Source organism: Platalea leucorodia (genome assembly GCF_965183815.1).
Source record: "Platalea leucorodia genome assembly, chromosome: 10".
Lineage (NCBI taxonomy): Eukaryota > Metazoa > Chordata > Aves > Pelecaniformes > Threskiornithidae > Platalea > Platalea leucorodia.
The window spans coordinates 225,795-245,666 of NC_138832.1; the positions used below are offsets into that span (position 1 = coordinate 225,795).

The window sequence follows — 19,872 nt, forward strand, 5'->3', positions numbered from 1 at the left end:
GTTGGTCGCATCCTGCTTCCCTGCTTGGGAGAACCTAGCTGCGTACGCCATGGCTAGCCCATGTAAATGATGTTTCACCAAGAGGCTGCTGGTCAAGGACAGAGTCTCCCAACACCTTGAGCGTTCTTCCAGTGCCATGTAAAACGTGCTCTGAATCCTGCATGTTTCTAAGGTCGACAGTTTTATGGTTTTCTTGCAAAAAACCCCTCCCATCTCACTACACAGAAGAAACACCATGCCTCTCTCACGCAGGAGCGGCCACAGCCCCCTCGCCCTCCTGCCCGACGGCTGTGCTTGAGCAGAGCTAGCAGTGCTTGGAGGGGGCGGCCGGTGGCCCACAGCCCGGGGCTCGCCCGGGCGCCAGCAGCGTCATGCAGCCTTTCCCCACAAGCACTGCTTTTGGTTGAAGGGGGGACTTCACTGTGCCCCTCCACGTTAGAGCCAGGGAGTGCTTTTGCTGGAAGCCAGCTCTGTTCACATTAACCAGGCACTGGAATCGGAGAACCGCCAAAGGGACACGGCATAATCTCTGTGCTGTTTTGATGCTATGGAAACAGATACTCATTTACCCAACATACTCTGAAAGTGCTTGAACACTTGCAACACCCTGGACCGTGTTTGTGCATTACTCATCTCAGAGCTGCCAATTTTAGCTGTGTATTTCTTGGCACTGGGGAGGTTGTGAGTCTAATGCCCCTCATTCCAAACCCATGTATGGCCTGCACTATCGGCTCAGCTGGCCAGCGTGAGTGGTTTCCCCCTCCCCGACCTCTGCGCTTGAATGTTATTCTTCAGATAGTTAAGGTGAGATGGAGCTGAAAAATAACGACACCTGCTTAGTACAGGGTGGATTTTCCTTCTGTCAATAGCTGGTCAACGCTTGCAACGCCTGTGGCACTGGAATGCTGCTATTTGGTTTAGTTCACATGCAGAAATGAAAACAGCATTTAACAGTGCAGTTTTTCTGCAAAACATAAATTGAAATATTTGTTTCAGAAACATTGATACACTGTCTCTTCAAAAACACCACGTGCTTTCTTTGACCCTAGCATCTGCTGCAAGTTGACAAGACTTGTGCACGCTGCTGGCAGCAGTGGAAAGCTGCCTGGTCAGGCTCATCTCCATCGGTCAGTGCAAAGCAGCAGGGAAACACATCTCTGTCACTCACGAGCTGCTGATGCTATGAAAGGCTGCAGGTTATGATGGCATGGACCAGAGACCCTGATGCTTCCAGACCAAATGTGGGAGATGATAGATAGATGCAGCCAAGGAGCTGGTTGCCTTGGCCACCTGCAGGGCCAGGGCTGCCTGGATGCAGGACCACCTGCACAGTAAGGTATGACAGACCTACAGGACTTTGAATTTCTGGGTTAATCCATGTGATAGGGCTGCTGCAAAGCTGCAGACCACGGGGCTGGGTGGGTAAGGTGGCATGAATCGAGGGCATTTTCCAACGGAAACTTGCCTGGCAGGAAGCTTTAAGATGCTGTGTGGCAGGAAGAGTTCCTGCAGAGCCCTCCCTTCATTTTACTGGAAGCCTCTTCCAAAGCAGTATGTTTTGATAAAATGTTTGTTTTCAACTAATCTGCATTTTCCAGGGAAAAAATACACTACAAGAAGGCTCCTGGGTGGCTCTGCTTTGGCCGTTAGGTATATCATCACTGAAAGAGAGATTGAAAAGCCAGTCTGAAAACAAGCAGCAGTGTAGAACTAGTAGGACGAAGCTCTGCAGAGCCTCTGCCAAGAGATGGGGCTAGCTAGCATGTTTAAAACTAGCCTGGTAAGCCCATACCGCCCCGCAGTCCATAGTGGAAACGTCCTTCATGAGGACTGAACACACAGCTTAGAAGACCAGTCAGTTAATCTGCCTCCACCCCATACGCTCTCTGCTGAGCAGGGATGACAGCCATCCCCTCCCTTCTCTATCGACGCTGGGAAAATTGTGCACTGATTGTATTAATGTTGCCCCTTGCTAGATAGAGATGGACATTGTCTAAAAATTAAGACGTGACCCCACATCTGGGACATTCACCCATCAGTGACTGATGTGTTGTGAAGGAAAACCCCAGCTGCTCCAATGAGCTCTGAATTTAGCTTGAGCACTTCCCCTTCTGTTCCCTCCTACGTGGCTGTTTAACAAGCTCCTGCACTGACTCCGTTACTGTCACAAGCAGGATTTAAAGAGGTTTGAAGCTGCATTTTATTACGAACCATCATAGGGAAATGAGATCCACTTCACACTTCAGACCTGACGCTGGACTGGCTTCCCTGTACCCAGGGGGGTTAAAAGCAGTAAGATCAAATGTAGGGAGAGAGTTAATTTAGGTCTACCCCTGTTCTTGGCATACTGATGTTTCACCACGAGTTCTTTGCATGCTACTGAACGGAGCGACCCTATCAACACGTCGCTGTATGGCTGCAGGCACCCAGCTCACACTTCCGAAGGGAAATGCGCTTCTCCCAGTGCTCTTAGCTGCCACGTTCTGTTACTCCTTTAGGCGAACACTTGGCTGTCAGTGTCATTCTCCCCAACTCAGACAAACAGTGCACTTTCTAGCTGTGAAGATGGTGAAAGGGTATCATGTACTCTTTAAAAAAACCAAACAAACACAAAGAACCTTACGAATGTGGACTCTGAGCCAATTCCATGCTGACATTCAGATCCCTTAGGGAGGTTTATGTTGCTAAAGGCACAGTCAGAGGTAGTAAAACATGGGCCACAATGTCTTTGATTATTTGGAGCATCCCAGACCATTCAGAGCCAATAATACCAATATTATTCTCATTCTTGGATGGATCTTGTGAAACACTCTCTTCCTACGAATACTCTCATCACAGTATTGGTATGTTGTGTCAGAGCAGATAGCTGATCACTGCTACTAATCAACTGAGCCCAATAGAGGCACATTTTTCAGAAGTCTACTGGAGCAGAGCAAAAGTTACTGTATAAATGTAGCGCATGGTTATTTAGCTCTCAGGCGACATTCAAAAAAATACTTAAGAATCCAGCTAAGAGTACAGAAACAATTAACCGATCGCTTGGGCTTGGATCCATCCACGTGAAAACAACTGCTGCTGCCCTTCTATCCAATAATGAGTTTATGTTAGCAGCGGCATTCCTGCAGAAGTACCTTAATGAGATAATGTAAGACGCTTCTGCCTCCTGCTCTGTTACGTCTCTTGTTCATGTGAGCACAGGATGCTCTTACAAAATGCCTGTACCAGACTGCAGTTGCATTTCTAGTTAGAAAACCCAAATAGAGAGAGACAAAGAAAGAGAAGGAGAAATTGTTCACTGCATAAAAAGAAGCCAGGCATTAGGTTACACGGACTGAAAACAACTGGGCTTGCCATTTTATGCTAATTTGCACTCAAAATGAGTTTAGGGTAAGGTGCACTTGCATGGCTGCTGTCTCCTTCCGCCCTTGTTCCCAGACTTCATCTGCCACTCGTGAAACTGTACAAACTTGAACGGGACCCCACAACCAGGAGCAGTTTTAGCAGGGGCTCCAAAAGCTGCTGTCTTGCAGCCATTCCCCCTTGCCCCCAAATGGGGCAATCCAGTGCAGGGCACTCAGCGTCACCTTACTGGGAGGCAGCCTCAGCCGTGCGTACCTGCCCTGCGCCTCATCCAGATGTGCTGTGCCCCCCGCTGCCAGCCTGATCCTGGGTGATCTGGCTTGAAAAGCTACCTCCTTTCTACATCATGCCACCAACTCCTTGGAAGACGACTTATTTTCTTCTCAGCCTTGATTGCCTGCCCAGCTTGCCACCCAGAATAAGAGCAAAACCTCTCCAGTTCTCCTCCAAGTGTCCCTTAAAAGGTGAGGGTTTGGAGCTCTAGGACCAAGACAAAAGCCTGGGCTGTGCCTTGGTTCCCGCGCTGGTTTCCCCATCTTTGCCCTGTTCCCAGCCAGGGGAAGATGCTATATATAGCAGAGAGCTGTTGTCGTGATGGTGATCATGATTAGGCATTGTTAACCGGCTTCCTTCCAGCTCGGTGCCAGGCAGGCAGGCCAGCCAGCACGACCTGATGGGGAGAAGGGAGAAGGCTCCAAAATGGAGCCAGCCCTCCAAAAAACATGCTCTGTATGAACCAGCTCCCGAGAGGAGCAGCTGCTTCCAGCGGGACCCCCAGCCCAAGAGCTCCCCTGCCACCCAGCACCAAGGTAACCCCAACAGTCCCAGGGGCACCTGGCCTCGAGCGCTGGGCTGCAACCCCCCCTGCTCTGACGCTTGCAGGGAGGAAGGTCCCAGGGGCACGCATGGAGGGGAGGGGAGATGGGAGGACAGCGGCTGTCACAAACCTTGCTGAGTACCTCCAGGACTGAGCAGGGACCAGCAAAGACAACCAGATCCTTAGCTGGGGTAAATCAATGTTGATCCACTATAGTCAGTAGCTTTACACTCATGTAATGCAGGGAAAGAGCCATGCCAAAGTCACTGAACTCTCAGGGGAAGTTTTATATACTGCTTGTATCCCAACATAATGAATCTAGCTACGAATGTAGCATGAAATATGTATACAACGAATTATTTTAGTATGAGCGCCTTCTGTCTCTGCTACTAGAGTAACAGGAATAATTAATCTGGTGGAGCACTAGTTTGAAATGTTTGCTAAGGAACAGACCTGTTTAAGCATTAGATGTCTTTAGAAGACATCCAGAAATCATGCTATGCCTAAAAATTTAATCTCTAGAAGTGCAATGCCTATTGACTTTAGAAAACAGGAATGATGGCAGCAGATGCACTAGTAGTGCCCGCAGCGTGTGCTGTAAGGCAGGTAACCGAGGGAGCGAGTCTGCAGGTGTACACAGAATGAGACACTCAGGACATGAAAACCTTCTTGAAAGGACTGATTAGAGGAAGGGGGAGCAGGTTTCCTAAGGGGTCTCCCACGTCTGTCCTGCGCTTGGTTTCCCCCACGTCAGAGCACATAAGAATACCATGAGTATAAGCACTGCTGGGGCTGGCTTTGCCAGAAGGAACGTGAAATCTCAGGATGGAGGGCTGAACATGTTGCTTTTCCTGTGCAGTTCGGAATATTTCCTGTAACAACTTCACCACTGGTTAACTGTTTGAGGCAAAATGCTATTAAATGGGTCATTACCTGGCCAGCTGGAGTCTCTGCCTTGGTCTGCAAAGGCAGCAGATCCAAGCCTTCCCCCTCAGCTTGAGCCTGGACTTGGGCTGCCCAAGGAGCTGGATCCAGCTTTCGAAGCTACCCCTTGCAGCGCTGATCCGGGACCGAGCAGCAGGGCAAACCCTGCTCACTGCCGCGGACTGGCTGATCCTCTCCCCCAGCGCCCCAGGCCCGAGAGGCACAAGCCACCACTTACACACCGGTTCCTCCCGGCTGGTGAAGCTCCAGCAGCGTTCGGCGGGCGTCTGGGCTGCTGCCAGCTGCTCACGGCGATTCTGCTCCGCATCCCCTTGTCTCAGCTTGAACAGAAACGGGGGCAGGGCTGGAGCTGCCCAGAGAAGCAGACAGAGCCCCCGCCAAGGGGCCGCACACGCACCCCCCGCGGACAGAGCCTCCTCCCTGGGGCCATCTGCTCCTCTCCCCCGAAAGCTGGCCCGTCCCTCTACTTCTCACCCCGCTTTTTCCCCAGTGGGAATGGTCTGAGGCCAGCTCAGACAGTGCTGCAGCACGGTGGCTTTGTGCTGTTTTAACCCTGGAATTATGCCTTTCCCAGGCCGGTCTGAGCCCTGTTACCTGTGGATTAGCTGCTGTCGGGATCGCCCTTCCCTGCAGCGGAGCTGAGAGGTCCCACAGCTGGCTGCCTTTACAAAACCTAGAGGAACGGCCCCAGCCTCTCATACATCCCTCCCCGCCACATCTGGGTGCAATCCACCAAGAAGCTCAGACGTTACTGGTGATGGCAGGGTGCAACCACCTCCCAGTCCTTACAGTGACAGCAGGTGCCTCGTTTTGAGAAGAAGACAGACCAAAAAGTATAATTTTCCCCATTTTGGTGCCTAGCCTGCTGCATCCCTAGGAGCGTTACCCACAGCCACAGCTGCTCCCTGCTCTCCATCTCTGAGCAGAGCCAGGCTCTGTGGGCAAACTTCACACCTCTGTCAGATATTCCACCTCAAGACACCAGATGAGCCTTTTCCCGCTACACAGAATAGCCAGGAGGAGATGAAGCAGGCTACGGCGTCCAGCTCACGGTGCTCATCTGCCAGCTGTGCTGTGAGGTTTCTCATCCCAGGGACGGTAACGTTTTCAGCAGCTGTAGGAGCAGCTCTGCACATTGTGCTGCAACACCGCCCTATTCCCAGCTCCCAAACAGCTGCCACGCGAGCATCCCTGTGGTACACGAGGCCGTCGTGGCTGCTCTAGAGACATTTCAGGGCAGGTGAACAAGGGAAGAGAAGCAAACTCTACCTGTCTAGAGGAATGCCCACTGCTGTACGTGCCCACGAGCAGGCGGCCAACTGAGGAGCTCTTTCGGGACCATGATTAGCTGCTAGAGGACTGACACAGCCTGTTTCTGAGACAGTGGTGGCCTTAGCAAAGTGACTTTCTGCTTTTCCCTCTATACAACTACTGTGCTTCACCGCAACATTTTCCAGCTGATGGGCTCTAAACCAGATTACAGTCTTTATTCAACCAAGCCCTTCCCTACTCTTATCCCATACATCTCTACGCCAGCTTCAAAGTGACTGCTTGGAAAATGGAGAAACTGAGGCTCAGAATGAAGACTTAAGTAACATGCCCACAGCAATGCAGAAAAGCAGTGGCAGAGCTAGGCTTGGAAGCTAGGTCTTCATTCTGGGAGAGGTCTAAGCGAGGCGTCCTTTCTCCTCAAATCATAAGGTATATTCCCCCGCAGTCGTTATTGCGACATTTTCATTGTGAAAACAAGACAGGCACAGCTCTTGCTGTGGGAGCTTATCCAAAAGCACAGACCAACAACATCTGTGAGCAGACAGAATCAGAGCAGATCAAATCTCAGGGAATATTATCAGGAATTCCTGATATCTAAACATTTACCATCATCTACCTGTCCAAAGAAACAGGTCCTTTTGCTACCATTGGGGCTACAAGAAGCTTTGCCACAACACGGATGACTGGCGCCACCTAATAAGGAGCAGTATTAACCGCTCATGCAGCCCAATTAACACTACGCTAACTGCCCTATGCCTCCTGCCACCCTGAGACTCTGGCAGTCCATTCCGTTTTCTGGCTAATGCAACCCTGTTCTGATCCATCCAGCCTCCTTTTTCCATATTGCTTCATGTTAGGTAAGGACATGTGTGTCTGTCCACGTATATTGTAATAGTTCACACTACTTCACTTTGCATAGGGTGAAAATTCAGCGCCCAGAAGAGATGGGAAAAAAGTGCAGCTGTTTTACGAGCAATTGGGGTGAATTTTGCCAGCACAGGCATATGGTAAAGCATTTACATTTCCTTGCAAATGCTACAGAGAATCTTTAACTCTCCTGCCAGCACTTTAACCTGCTGCATTCCTTAAGATCCATAATTAGCCTAATTAATCAGAGGAGGAAGTGTAAAATAATGTTGGGTGGCTACAGCCCAGTATCTTATTTGGGGATGCGAGTCCCTTCAGAGAGACAGGGCAGGGTTTAATGTGAACTCAGAGCTCAGAAACTTGGGTGTAAATATTTCTCTGAGCCATTTTACACAAGTTCATCTTCCCATGTTGTTTCGCTAATTGCTTCCCTCTCCCTTACTGCTAAAACACGGCTCCAAACAAACTCAGACATTTCTTAAAATATGCAGAGCCTGATGGCAGTAAATCAGTTTGCAAGGACACACTTTGAAACATTTCCTTTTCCTTCCCAGAAATGGAGCCCTGCTGGTTTATTTTAAAATGTCCCATATAAAGGGGACGGGGAGAAACAATTCTTGGCTGCCAAAGGCCGAGTGGGTTTTCCACTCGGAGGTGGCTGGGGATTAGTTTGACTCACACTAATCTGTTCCATGCCACTTTTTTTCCCTGCTCCCATGCATAACTTGTGCCTGCAGGGCCTGCCTTCCTCGGGAGTCCGGGACAACACTGACAGCGGACGGCAAGGAGAGAGGACGTCCTGCAAAGCGCGGAGGGGACTGCTGTCTCATGGAGCACCAGGGGTCCTCCCGACTAAAGAGGGTCTTTCTGAACAGCTGATGCAATGGTCCACGTTCTTAAATGACACTGGGCTGGAGCCCAAATCAGGACACTTGGAATTTGTCAAGGCTTGGGTCTGTGTTTCTGGCTACGGAACACAGCCTCGCCCGCACGGCACTGCCCGCCACCGGGAGCACCCATGCCTGGGGACGAGCACGGGGGTTTGGTCCCGTCACACAGCACTGCCCAGGGTCCTAAAAGAACGCGAAACTCTCAGCTGTCACTCAAACTGCAGGACGGGTCCCTAAAACGGGGCCCAAACGCTTTAAGCAGGACGACAAGGCCACAGCTCCCGTGCATCAGCTCTGCCTCTGTAAACACCTGGGTGCCCAGCTGGAGCTCTGGGCTTCCTCACCGCGGCATCCAGTACCGGACAGAGAGCTGAAAACTGACGAATGCAAGAATAAAAAATTTTCTGCTGTTTCCAAGCCTCAGCCCACTGATACAGTGTTGGTGGACAGAATCTGTGAAAATTATGGGCAACTGCTGCTGAAAACATCCATGGGTGGGCTTTGCTCTGCAAATCCAAAGGTTCAGCAGGAGGCGGGGTGTCTATGTATTCTGGGGCAACAACAAAAAAAGCACTGCAAGAAAAACGCTTACTGCTGGTGAGGATGACCGTTAGCCATCACCTTCAACCGGATCAGGCTCTGAGCTTCTGAAGTTCAGAAGACGAAGTCTTTTTTGCATCGATATCAATCTGAAAAACTTTGAGTAGCACAAATGCAAGTCTCTTCTCTGTAGCTAGCACAGCACAGCAGATTGCTAATTGATGGAAACCGAAGAGATCCATAAATATTGATGTTGGTTTAGAAATACTTCTATACTTGCTTCTGGCCTGGTGAGGAACTAACAGCCAGTAGAGGAAGCACTCCCCCCTCCTAGTACTTGCACAGGAGCCCAGAAGTGGTGGGAAAAGTAAAACCTTGTTTTGTAAAATTTCCTCACCTTTTCGTGGAGGTCCTGATAGTTTGGTTGCAATTCTGACGTCCAGGGCTGAGTAAATTTGAAATATTTGCTGACAATGGATTAGACCAAAGAGCTGCCGCCTGTTGGGATTCTCCTGCAATGCTTATTCCCATGGTGAAAATCCACTGCGACAGACTCCCCCTATATGTTTTGATAGAACTTTATAGTGGGACTCTTTCCTCATCCCTTCCTTCCTTTGAACCAATGCTGAAAGCTACCCCAGGAACCTTTCATGAGGAATCCTTGCCTCTGTAGCTCTAAAGAAAGCCTCTGCACAGCTCTACACACATATATGGTCTCTGGCATGAAGCTGTGGCATGCTCTGATTGTGAGCATAGCATCAAACAATTATGGGGTGACTACTGATAAGACTCGTGGGAAATCAGCGGGGGCACACTTTTATAAACCCCTTTAAACCATTTAATTCAGGCTGGTACTTTGGGGTAGAAATTTCTGTTGTAAAGCTGGATGTATATATAACACTGGAAGGGAACTTAACGGATTTCACGGTACAAAAATTCATCACTGAGGCCAAAGTAAATGAAAAACCGTGCTCTTTCTTTAAAAATGCAAATAAATAGTTCACTGAATTGAGCTTTGGCAAAATGAAAAACTTGCAGAGCAGCCAAACCTGAGGAACAGAAGAATGTAACACGTTCCTTCATGTCTTTAAAATAACCCCCTTCTCTTCCCCTCTCTTGGTTCAAAACTCCTCCTCCTGCCATATTAAAAACTAAAAATTCATAGACAGCTGGGTCTGCCCAGCTACAGAATTACTTCAGCCTTTCCGAAGCAGGGCCCCTGAGCTTGAGTACGCTGGTCCAGTCCCCGCTAGGGCCCAGATCAACCACCAGTGCCCGAAGCGGACAGCGCCCGCGCTCGGTGTGTGATACGGGGAGACAGAAACTGCCCGGCGAAGAGAAAGCGTAAACAACAAACAGTTTATGGGGCAGTAACGCTTCAGGTCCGCTAGGCAGACAGCGCATCTCCGCTTGAATGCTGTGGTATGAATCCTCCCCTCTCCCGGGACACACAGCCAGGGCAAGCTGCCAAGTTGCTAGTGGTCCACCACCACGTCCCTGAGAGAGACCCGCCAGACACTCCCCACCTCCATACCTGCCTTGGCTTTCTCTCAGGGAGAGACGCAGGCTGTTTCCGAGCCAGCTTACCCCAGCCCTAACGCAAACACGTGCGTGAACTGTGCTCCCCAAGCAAGGGCCCGAGCTCCCACCTTACAAGTGGTCTTGCTGCAAGCCGAGGGCCAGTGGGTGACCCCGTCCTCCCCACCAGGTAACCGCCAGCAGCCTCTGGTGCCTCTGAGCTTAAGTACCTAGCGCGTGTTGCGAGTCTGGTGTTTCTCATCTATTTACAATGACTAAATCATTTTATTTGCAGCTTGGCCATGGAAAAGACCTTGAAAAGAGGCAGCTCTGTGCATCTGGATTTCATTAGAGCTAACCATTAATCCCTTTATGCCTTATAAGCACCCTGTTAGCATTATACAGACTTGGGGCTGTTAAATGGCATTCTCGGAGCTGGCTGCCTGAAAAATGGGTTAATCAACAGCACCTCTGCTAGCACACACACCATGAAAGGCATTTTCCTCTTTCTGCTGCTTGCTCATCTGCCTGTCAGCATCAGGACGGGTAACACACTTATTAGTAACGTTCACTGTTGAACTTCTCCTCAAAACTCATGATAGGTTTGTTCTGAATTGTAGGATTTAACCTTACAGAATTTTGCAGTTGATAGAAATGAAAAATAGGCATCCCAGCCTCAAATGAGGCTCCAAACATCATGAATTTCAGTGGAGCTGCAAGTCTAAAGTTACATGAGCTACGCAAATAAAAGTAGACTTTGGCTCGAACAATTGCACTTTTTGGCCAGTTTTTGGAGTTGCAGGAAGACATGAAGGGTTGAACAGTGACAGAGGCCAAGAGAGCGACACCGCCGAGCCGCTGGGCAAAGGTCGAGAACGGAAAGGCAGGCGGGAGCAGCACTATGGGAGCGGAGCCCATGTGAAAAAGAAGGTGTGAAGGAGGGGCCTGAAAACAGCCTGAAGAGATGCCAGTGGACTGAGAAAGGGAAGGAGAGAAGCTAGTCAGGGAGGATGAAGAGCTCGGAGATCAAATAACGTGGAGGCCAGAGGACAGTTTGCCAAGCAGGGCTAACAAAGAAATATGCACATTCTTATAGCAAAAATCTCTTGCTATGCACCAATGCAAGTCAAGTTGTGTGGCCTTAAAGAACGTGTCCCAGTTCTTTGACGGCACGAGAGGTGGAAAAAGGTAAGCAGTGGAATCAAACTATTCACGGTAAGTTCCTTACATGAGGCTGTTATAACTATTCCATAGGAGCAACTGCTGCAAGCTACTGCAGAAACTCATAGATGAGGCAAGGAGAAGAAATGATTAAGGCAGAAAATGTCTTGTTCCACTGAAGTCAATGATGACATGCCAGTGCTTTGCAGAGGCTAGGATTTATAAGAGTGGGTACAGCATCTCCAATGAATCAGGCAAAGGCTAGATAGCATAACGACGGAGGCTGAATAGCAGCCTCTTCATTTGCTCTCCATGCAGCATATGAGCACATACACGTGCACACACACACAGACATGCACAAAGCTCTTTGGCTGATAGATTTCCCAATAAATGCGGCAGGCAACTTCAAAACCACACCAAAACAAGCCTTTCAATAGGAATTATGAAAAGTAAGTTTTAAATCAGAAAAACATCCTGTTTTGCTTCAGCTTCTCTCTCACATGCCACAAGCTGGACTCCACCCTACCTGTTTTCAGAGGGGCTAACTATGGGTGCCAGGTTTTGGAAACTTTCACGTCCTTATCTGTCCTGCCATTTGCTCTCAGGGGAACATGAGGAGGGCAGCACTGTGGAGACAAGAAAAGAAGGGTTGATCCCCTGCACCCATGCGCACCCATCCCTGTGCCAGTCCTTCTTCCCATAGCTCTAAGATCCCTCAGGAGAAAATGCCAAGAGGTGGAAGATGAACAGAAGTGGGTTTTACTGGGTTTTGTTTTTTAAATCACAGTGACTGCCACAGTCCCAACCTCTGGCTAAAATGGAGCAGGTGCTGTTGAGCAGACCTGCTATTTTCTTCACTAGGCGTAAGTACTCATATTGACGACGCTTCCACAGACAAGTCAAAGAGAACGTCCCGAGGAGACGCCAGGTCCCTAACCAGAAGCACAGGGAGAGGTGGGGAGCTGGCGAGGCAGAGTTCCTGCCTTAGCTGAGAAACCAGCCCTGCAGATCCGGTGTGTACCGTACTTCAGTACCACCTCCAGAGGAGCGTCGTTGGAGACGGGTGCAGCCCAGCGTAGGTGTGACCGTACACGGCTGTACTCGGGACACAGGCGAATAACAGCGCGAGCGGCTGAGTGCCGCTGCAGGCGTTTTCAGAGACGCGTGTATTTGGATCTGCCGGGATGCTGCTTGCTGTGATGGTGGCACTGGCAAGGGTGGAGGAGGGATTAATATGTGGGTGAAGGTGAGCAGAGCAAACACAGGAGTCTGGGGTGTTTGTGAGGGTGCTGCCATGACAGAGGGTGAAACAGCAGAGGGGGGGGTGAACCTTGGCAGGCGGGAAGGTGGAGCACGGTGTGCTGGTGCAGTGCTGTCCGCGAGGGACTAGGAAAGGATCCACAAGAAGGATCTCTGCATCAGAGCTGCAAATCAGAATCTTCCATATTACAAGCAGGAGGGGATGTGGGATCCCTCATGGCTAGTCAGGAAGAGCAAACACCCACTACATCTCCCAGCTAATTAAGGGAAACCATATCAATGGTACATTCCTCAACATCTCCCATACCTGTGAAGTAAAACCAGTCTGACTACGCAGATGCTTGAGTCACATCCCCTGGTTACAATCTAAAGGAGTTCTAGTCCCTGGAGCTACCTCCTCTGCAAAAACAAGGCAACACGCTTCCCATCTCTGGGGCCAGCCTAGCTGAATTCTAATGTACAAAGGCGAAGCACCAAGAAGCATCAACGGTCCCTTCTGCGAATGCCAAGCTCACCTAGACCAGAGCCACATTAAGCGATCTACATGTGGGTTCAGCCAAAACCTCAAGTGCAGCAGCACTTAAAGACAGGTCCAGAGAAAGGAACTGTGTCCAGTGCTGTTGCTGGAAAGACCTTCACTGAGCACCCCTGAGAGTCTGCAGGGGAGGCAGGGGCCATCGTTGTGTCTCCAGGACTAGAGAAGCCTATCCAACATGAGGTTATGCACCCATCCAAAGTGTAGGTACTGTGTTTGATAGGGATTCCCTGAAGCAGTTGACTCTCAGAAAATGTAAATCTTTTTAAACCAATAAACTTTAATATTTGTTTTCCTCTTGAAAGCAATCTATGTCAATTTTTAAAACATCACTAGAGGGCGTTAAATAAATAGGCTTCCCAATCAAGCCAACTGCCTGTGCAGGCAGTGAGATCTTTGAGAAAACCGTTCAGCTGCAAACCTCGGGGGGAAGGGTTAAAAGGTCTGTGCATACCAAAACAGCCTCCTGACCACTTTCTGGCTCACAGACTAAATGCTTTACTCCTCTCCAGGTGTGCCCCGGAGAGCGCCAGCCCAGGGGCCCAGGAAATGCGCCCAGGACCTTCCCTGCAGCCGGGCATGAGCTGTGCCAGGTCTCAGCGAGCCGTTGGCCAGCCGTCCCCTGACCAGGAACACTGCCATTAATACATCTCCATCAAGTACCAGTGGCTTAATTAGCTCAAAGTCATGCTGGACAAACCGATGATCAGGTCCTCGAGGAAAGCACCGGGAAGGCTGAGGTGCAGTGCCTGGTGCTCTATGCATCCCAGAGAATACAGTCCACGGAGGAGCTCCGGGCTCCTGCGGGAGCAGGTGGCCGTGGCCCTGCTGCTCTGGCTGTGCGAGCTAGCAACGGCTGTGACGCTGAGGCAAAGAACATACTGCTAAAGGCCCTCGTTTGCCACCTCTGCAGGTAACGCAGTGGGCACACCACAGCGACACTTTGTCCGGGTCACACAAAGGCATCAGCAGATAGAGGTCTAGTGAGGAACAAGAACGTTAAGGGATGTTCTAAAGGTAAGAAGATGGGAAAGCGAGGGGGAAAACAGGCGCCTCTGTCTTAGGTAGGGCCTGTAGGTAAAAACTGCAAGCGTCTCTAAAGAGCCGGTAGCAAAAGCTGCGATAAAACATCACTGGATCATAAAGATCTCTCTGGTTGTGGGCACCCTCCAGCCCCTGGCAAACACTACAAGTACTACAACTAGCTGCAGATTTTTTTTTAACAGAACTTGCTATTTATTCCAGTGGAAACTCCCTGCAAAGAAAATAGTTCCAGTCAGCTTCTGTTTGTTTTGGATGATTTGTTTGAGAATTTCAAACTGGCATTTTGAATAATGTTTACAGTTTTCCCTCTTATTTTCCATTCTTTCAGGCTAACCCCATGCTAATATGATATTCTATTGTTTGTTCTGTTGCATTTAAAAAAAACCAGCAAGGGCAGCTGCCGTTCAGTGCAGACGAAGCCCCCTCCCCAGCAGCGTGCTCCCCGCGCCGCTGGGGCGGGCGCCTCACGCTTCGCTCGCTCCACAGGAGGCTGCGGTTTCTCCTGGAGAGTCTGAAAATACGAGGCAGTAGCAGAAGGGCTGCTTTGCCTGCCATTGTGTCCCGACACGAACGCACGGTAACGCGCACTTGACGGCTCGCCGGGAATAACGCCGGGATGCAAAAGCACCGCGATCCCGCCGCCCCCCTGGAAAAGCGACGCTGCGGCCACGCCGCAGGCGCGGCTCTCGGAGCCCCGCGCCTCAGGGGCGCCCAGCTCCGCACACCACGAACCGCCCGCGCCCCCGCTCCTGCAGCCGGGCTGCGGAAACCGGACTCCTTCGCCCCCTCCCAGGCCGGCAGCGCCGCCCGGCCGGCCCCGCAGAGCCGCCGGCCTCCCCGGCCGCAGCAGCGCGCCGACACCGCCGCGACAGGCGGCCGCCGCCGAGGGAGCGGGCGGGGGGCCCCGCGGGCGGCTCTGGGGCAGGCACGGAGGGGCGCCCCCTCCCCGAAAGGCAGCCCCCGGCGGGCCGGCGGCGGACGCCCCCTCCCGCAGCGCAGCCCCCGGCGGGCCGGCGGCGGACGCCCCCTCCCGCAGCGCAGCCCCCGGCGGGCAGGGCAGCGGCGCCGCCGCGGTACTCGCCTGGCTCCGCGCGGAGCTCGGGGCGCGGCCGCGCTGTCATGCCCGCGGCCGAGGCGCGGCACGGCGCATGGCTGGCGGCTGGCGGCGGCCGGGCGCTCGGTGCCTCGGTCCCGGCGCGGCGGCGGCCGGCGAGTGGCCTCGGCGGGGCGGGGCGGGGCGGGGCGGGCGCCGCCGGCCATTGGCTGGGCGCGGGGCCGGGCGGCAGCGCCCCCTGCCGGCGCGGGGCGGCGGCCGCGGCCGGGGGGCGCCGGGGGGGGCCCAGCGCCGCGCCCCGGGCCCCGCGTCCGGTCGCGCTGGGCCGGGACCGGCGCGGTCCGCAGCAGGCAGCGGCAGCCCTCGGCGGGGCTCCCTGCCGAGAGGCTCCGGTGGGGAAGGCGAAGCGCGGGACTCCCCCCCGGCGCCTTCCGGGCTCGTCCTTCGTGGGAGGAAGGCACCTCTGCCCGCTCCCCTGGCAGCCCGCGAGGCGTCGTGGGGAGCGAAGGAGCCGGCGACCGGCCTGTGCGGGGAAAGGGCAGCGCCTGCTCGCGGAAAATCCGCGGTTCTGTGCGGGGTGTGAGCACGGGATGGCGCAGGCTGGGAAACCGCCCAGCAAAGCGAACCTGGCACGGAAGGGGCTCAGTGGCTTTGTTCGCTACCCGCAGTGGTGCAGCGCCTCGCTTTCCATGGCGGGCATTGCCCAAGAGCAGAGTCAGGGAATAAATATGGGGAAAGAGCTACCCAGAAAATCATGCTGAAAGATAGCTTTTCTGGGCAAACTCCGTGGAAGAGCTGAGAACTGACAGGACGCGAGACAGTCGCGCTCCTGTTCTGGAGAGCAGTTGTTCCTGCACGTCAGGGCACCTGAGCAAGGGGGCATGAAAGTAACTTTACGAGGCAGCGTACACAGTTCCCGCACCGCTTCCTTCCTTCCCTCTCGCCTCCAGATCTCCCGCCCCAGCTATCAGCAATGCACGTGCCCACACAGTTTTCCAGCTTCTCCTAACAGCAATTGGCTTCCCACTTTGCCTTCGCCTATCTGTGTCATTCCTTACATCCGTTTCCATAGAGAGCTCAAAAAATTCTCATCCAATTCAGCAGCCCATCCCTTCCTTTGGGAGGAAGATTCTGGTTACAACCGAGTGGTACACATCAGAGTATTTGGGACCACCAGCTGTAGCCGTTTCCTCTACATGTCGTCATCTTTTCCTGATACTCACTCCTCCTCCTTCCAGCTTTCTCACCTCCTTCGTTTCAAACTTCCCCCTTTTTCTCCATCTTTTCTCCAACTAACTGCAGCTGTTTGGGGGCGAGACCATGACTTACTCAGAATTCTGACTACAATCTCTTGCAATACAAACACAAAAATAACGGTGAGAAATTTTCCAATGGAGCTATGTTTTTCCCCAGTGGAAAGAGCTGAACGGCTCACATTTGAGGGAGACCTGTTTGTTCTGGCAAATCTTCCGATGGAAGTCAGGCAAAAGCCCACTGCAGAAAGGCCTTGGCATGTACTGGTTTGCTGCCAAGGCAGCTCAGCTTCTCAGCTGAAAACCTTGTTTTTCGAGAGCCTAGGAGTAGAGGCCAGGTCAGATATCTGGGGGCTGGTCAGATGCTGGAGGCCTTGCCAGCGGGGCTCCTGCTTTCAAGGAAGGCATCTGATGTCTGGCGTCTGGGTTGGAAGACTAAGGGCCTGTGAGGACGATGTCTCTGTGCTGGCAGTCCCGATGGCTTGCAGAAGTGGGCATAAATACCGCCAGGTTAACCAGGGCCTGCTGCTATTCAGCGCCCTTGGGTTCTTGGCCAGGTAGAAATGCCGTACATTAATTCCATAATTCTACCGTGATTGCCGGACAGAAATTACTATGGAAAGCAATTAAAGCACGCACTGACAAGGTACATTCCCCTCTGAAATTATTCCTACAACTCCCCCTGTATTGACAAAACCCACGATTGCAGCACATTTCATGGGATCACAAATAACCTGCTGTGGCAGTCACCCAACTTTCCACTCGCCTGGGCCCTTCATGGAGAACTTGGTACCCATGTGCTCCTCTCCCTGCTACGTGAAGAAAACGCATGTGCCGTGTCCACAGCACTGATAAAGCTGATGCAAAAGAAATGCAGTGGGTCTTAAAGGGAGTATTAGTAAAAGAGAAAACACGTTTAGTAATGCAGATTCTTGTTTTGGACAGATTTCCAGATTAGCCTATTGTTTTTTCCTTTCTAACTAGTATGAGATTAATATTTGTGGGAAGCCATCATTTATCACCAGTTTTTCTAGATCTTTCAGCTCTTTTTGTGTGCCCCGACAAAGCACGTGTTGTTCCCCTTTGTATCCCTCTTTGCTTATTAAATATCTGCTTTGATCATTTTGCCACTTATTTACTATGAGTTTTTTACCTTAATCTCTTTTTAATTTTTTTTTTTTTTTAATTTTAAGCAACTCTTCCTGCATCATGGAAGGTAGCAGACAGATGACCTTGCAAGGGGAACTTGTGGTTCCACAAGGTAACCACAGTGCAGGTCAAATACGTGGGCTTCTCCTGTATCATCCCTCTTCGATGCTTGACCCTAGGAGGAGACAGGCTATCTCATTTTGGGAAAGGCTTGCTTGCCATCCTTACTGTATTTGTTTGACCTCTTCCTTGATCTTTCTGCAAGGAAGTCAGTTAATAGTAATTGTGCTAACAGATTTTATCATGAAGTTATTTGTTAGTGTTACCATACCGTACGGGGCTGATATTTTTTGAAAGAGCCCCCTAAGTAGGGGCCTAAGTCCCACTGAAAGTTAAGAGTAACTGGGAGGCTCAAGCCAGTAGGCACTCTGTTAAGTTCTCACTCCAAGATTTTTAAAGCTCCTGCCATGGGAATGTTTTGCCATCATAAACAGAGTTGAGTGGTATGTAAATGCCCTCGGAGACTAGCCCAAACTCCTCGCTGTCCTCCATTACTGGCGCTGCTTAAAGTGGGCTCTGCCTGGGTGGCTGTCTCACAGGCTGGAGCATCTGGGACCATTCATCATTGAGAAGACAGGAAAAGCAATAGGGGCCAAGTGTATTCCCTCCCCCCCCCCCCCCCCCCCCTTTTTATTTTTGTGTGTGTGTAGGAAGTTTCCTTCAGCAAGTTTTCTATCTGCACGGCAGGGAAATTTTGTCTCTGTGGGGAAGTCTATTTGTGTTGAGAAAGAAGCCACTTGAGAGACTATTCCAAGGTAAACACGTACCAAGGGTGGATGCTTTCACAGTTCTGTCACTTTGGGAAATAGCTGTGCTATAAAATCCTCTCCGGAGATGTGCTGAAAAGAATCCATTACATGGGGAGAATGTACTCTAATCTATGCTGAGATATTTTGATCTCTTTCACACTATAGGTTCAGTCCTGCAAACAAGTACTTAAAGCGTTAAATAGAGTGAAGCATTTAAAAAAAAAGCACACCACATCTCAGTGACGCAGACCGTCTTGGAAAGTCAAGTGATTTTTAAAAACTATAAAGAAATATGAGGAATGCTTTATTTGCTGCCTGGTACACTGTGGTTTGATCTTTGTTTTCTCTAAGCATACAAGATTTGAAAAGTTGTGATTTTTCCGTAATGACATCTCCTCTGTCTCTAAAGAACCCTTACAAATATTTTTGAGCATAAGATACCCAAGAGATACTTTTGGAAAATTAAATAATTGACACCCCTCACTTCCCCAAGAAATGTGTATGTCTGGTTTGTCTTCAAAAAGACAAAGCGGCCAGCCTCCCGCCAGCATGCATTCGTGGAGCATTACGAACCATGCAGTCCCTCCCCACCAGCTCTCATTCTCCTGGGAAACACCTCAGGAGGCATCTCCTGTAAGCGAAAAGGTACAAACGGGCCAGGCAAATTTAAGGTTGCAAGCAGTACCAGTGCTTCTTAGTGCTTTTCATTCATATTTTTCCATGTCTGGGGAAGGGGATCCGCACTCCTGATATGGCTCTGCCCACTGTCTTGTTACAGCAACGATACTGTAAGTAAAACGGCACAGCCTTCTCCAAAGGAGCTCTCCAGATAAAACTTCTTGATCTTTTCTTCCCAAAGTGCTAGTACCTCTTTCCTAATCTAGTGAGCAGAAAAAGTTTCCTTTGCAGTTGCAAGTTCCCGTGAATTCTGAGTTTAATAACACTCATTATATTAATTAAAAAATGCTTTAGAGCCTCTAAGCTTATTACACTCCCACTGGAAGCCTGATGGAGTTCAGCTATGTTTCTTTATCGCCACTGCAGGGGCATAGGGTTTCAGGATATCTGTGTTTCATAGATCAGCAAAATGCCTCAATAACCAAGACAACATTTCTCCTAAATTTTTGAGCAAGCTTAGACAGACGATCCTCTTCCCTTTGCTTTGCCTCCTGCCCAAGAAACGTCCATGAATGATCATTTTCTGAAGAACAGTTAATCTTCATAGGAAAAGGCTCAGAAATAGCCTGCTGTTTCCTCAAACTAGTTTGTTTCATGCTGTCACAGCAGCCATGTAGAGGATTAAATATGGGGAAAGGAAATAGTTGTATCATGCTAAGGTGCAAATGCTGAGGCACTCTCTCCGAGGAGCAGAATTAGCGATATGGAATTTAGGAAGGT

General features: G+C 50.8%; 1 protein-coding gene across 4 annotated transcripts in view; it reads right to left on the bottom strand.

The window, feature by feature from the left end:
- LOC309595633 (rho GTPase-activating protein 20-like) overlaps window positions 1-15,408 on the bottom strand; it is a 36,666-nt gene extending 21,258 nt beyond the window's left edge. Inside the window, exons 1-2 of one of the 4 annotated variants that reach the window (XM_082322854.1) lie at window positions 11,897-12,269; window positions 5,340-6,342 (exon numbers count right to left, since the gene is read on the bottom strand). In XM_082322854.1, the coding sequence (XP_082178980.1) occupies window positions 5,340-5,429 (90 nt within the window). In that variant the 5' untranslated portion in view covers window positions 5,430-6,342; window positions 11,897-12,269. Of the gene's footprint in view, window positions 1-5,339; window positions 7,101-11,896; window positions 12,270-15,290 lie in introns of those variants that run through there. The other 3 variants (XM_082322855.1, XM_082322856.1, XM_082322853.1) reach the window with 3 other exon arrangements.
- Window positions 15,409-19,872: the final 4,464 nt, after the last annotated feature.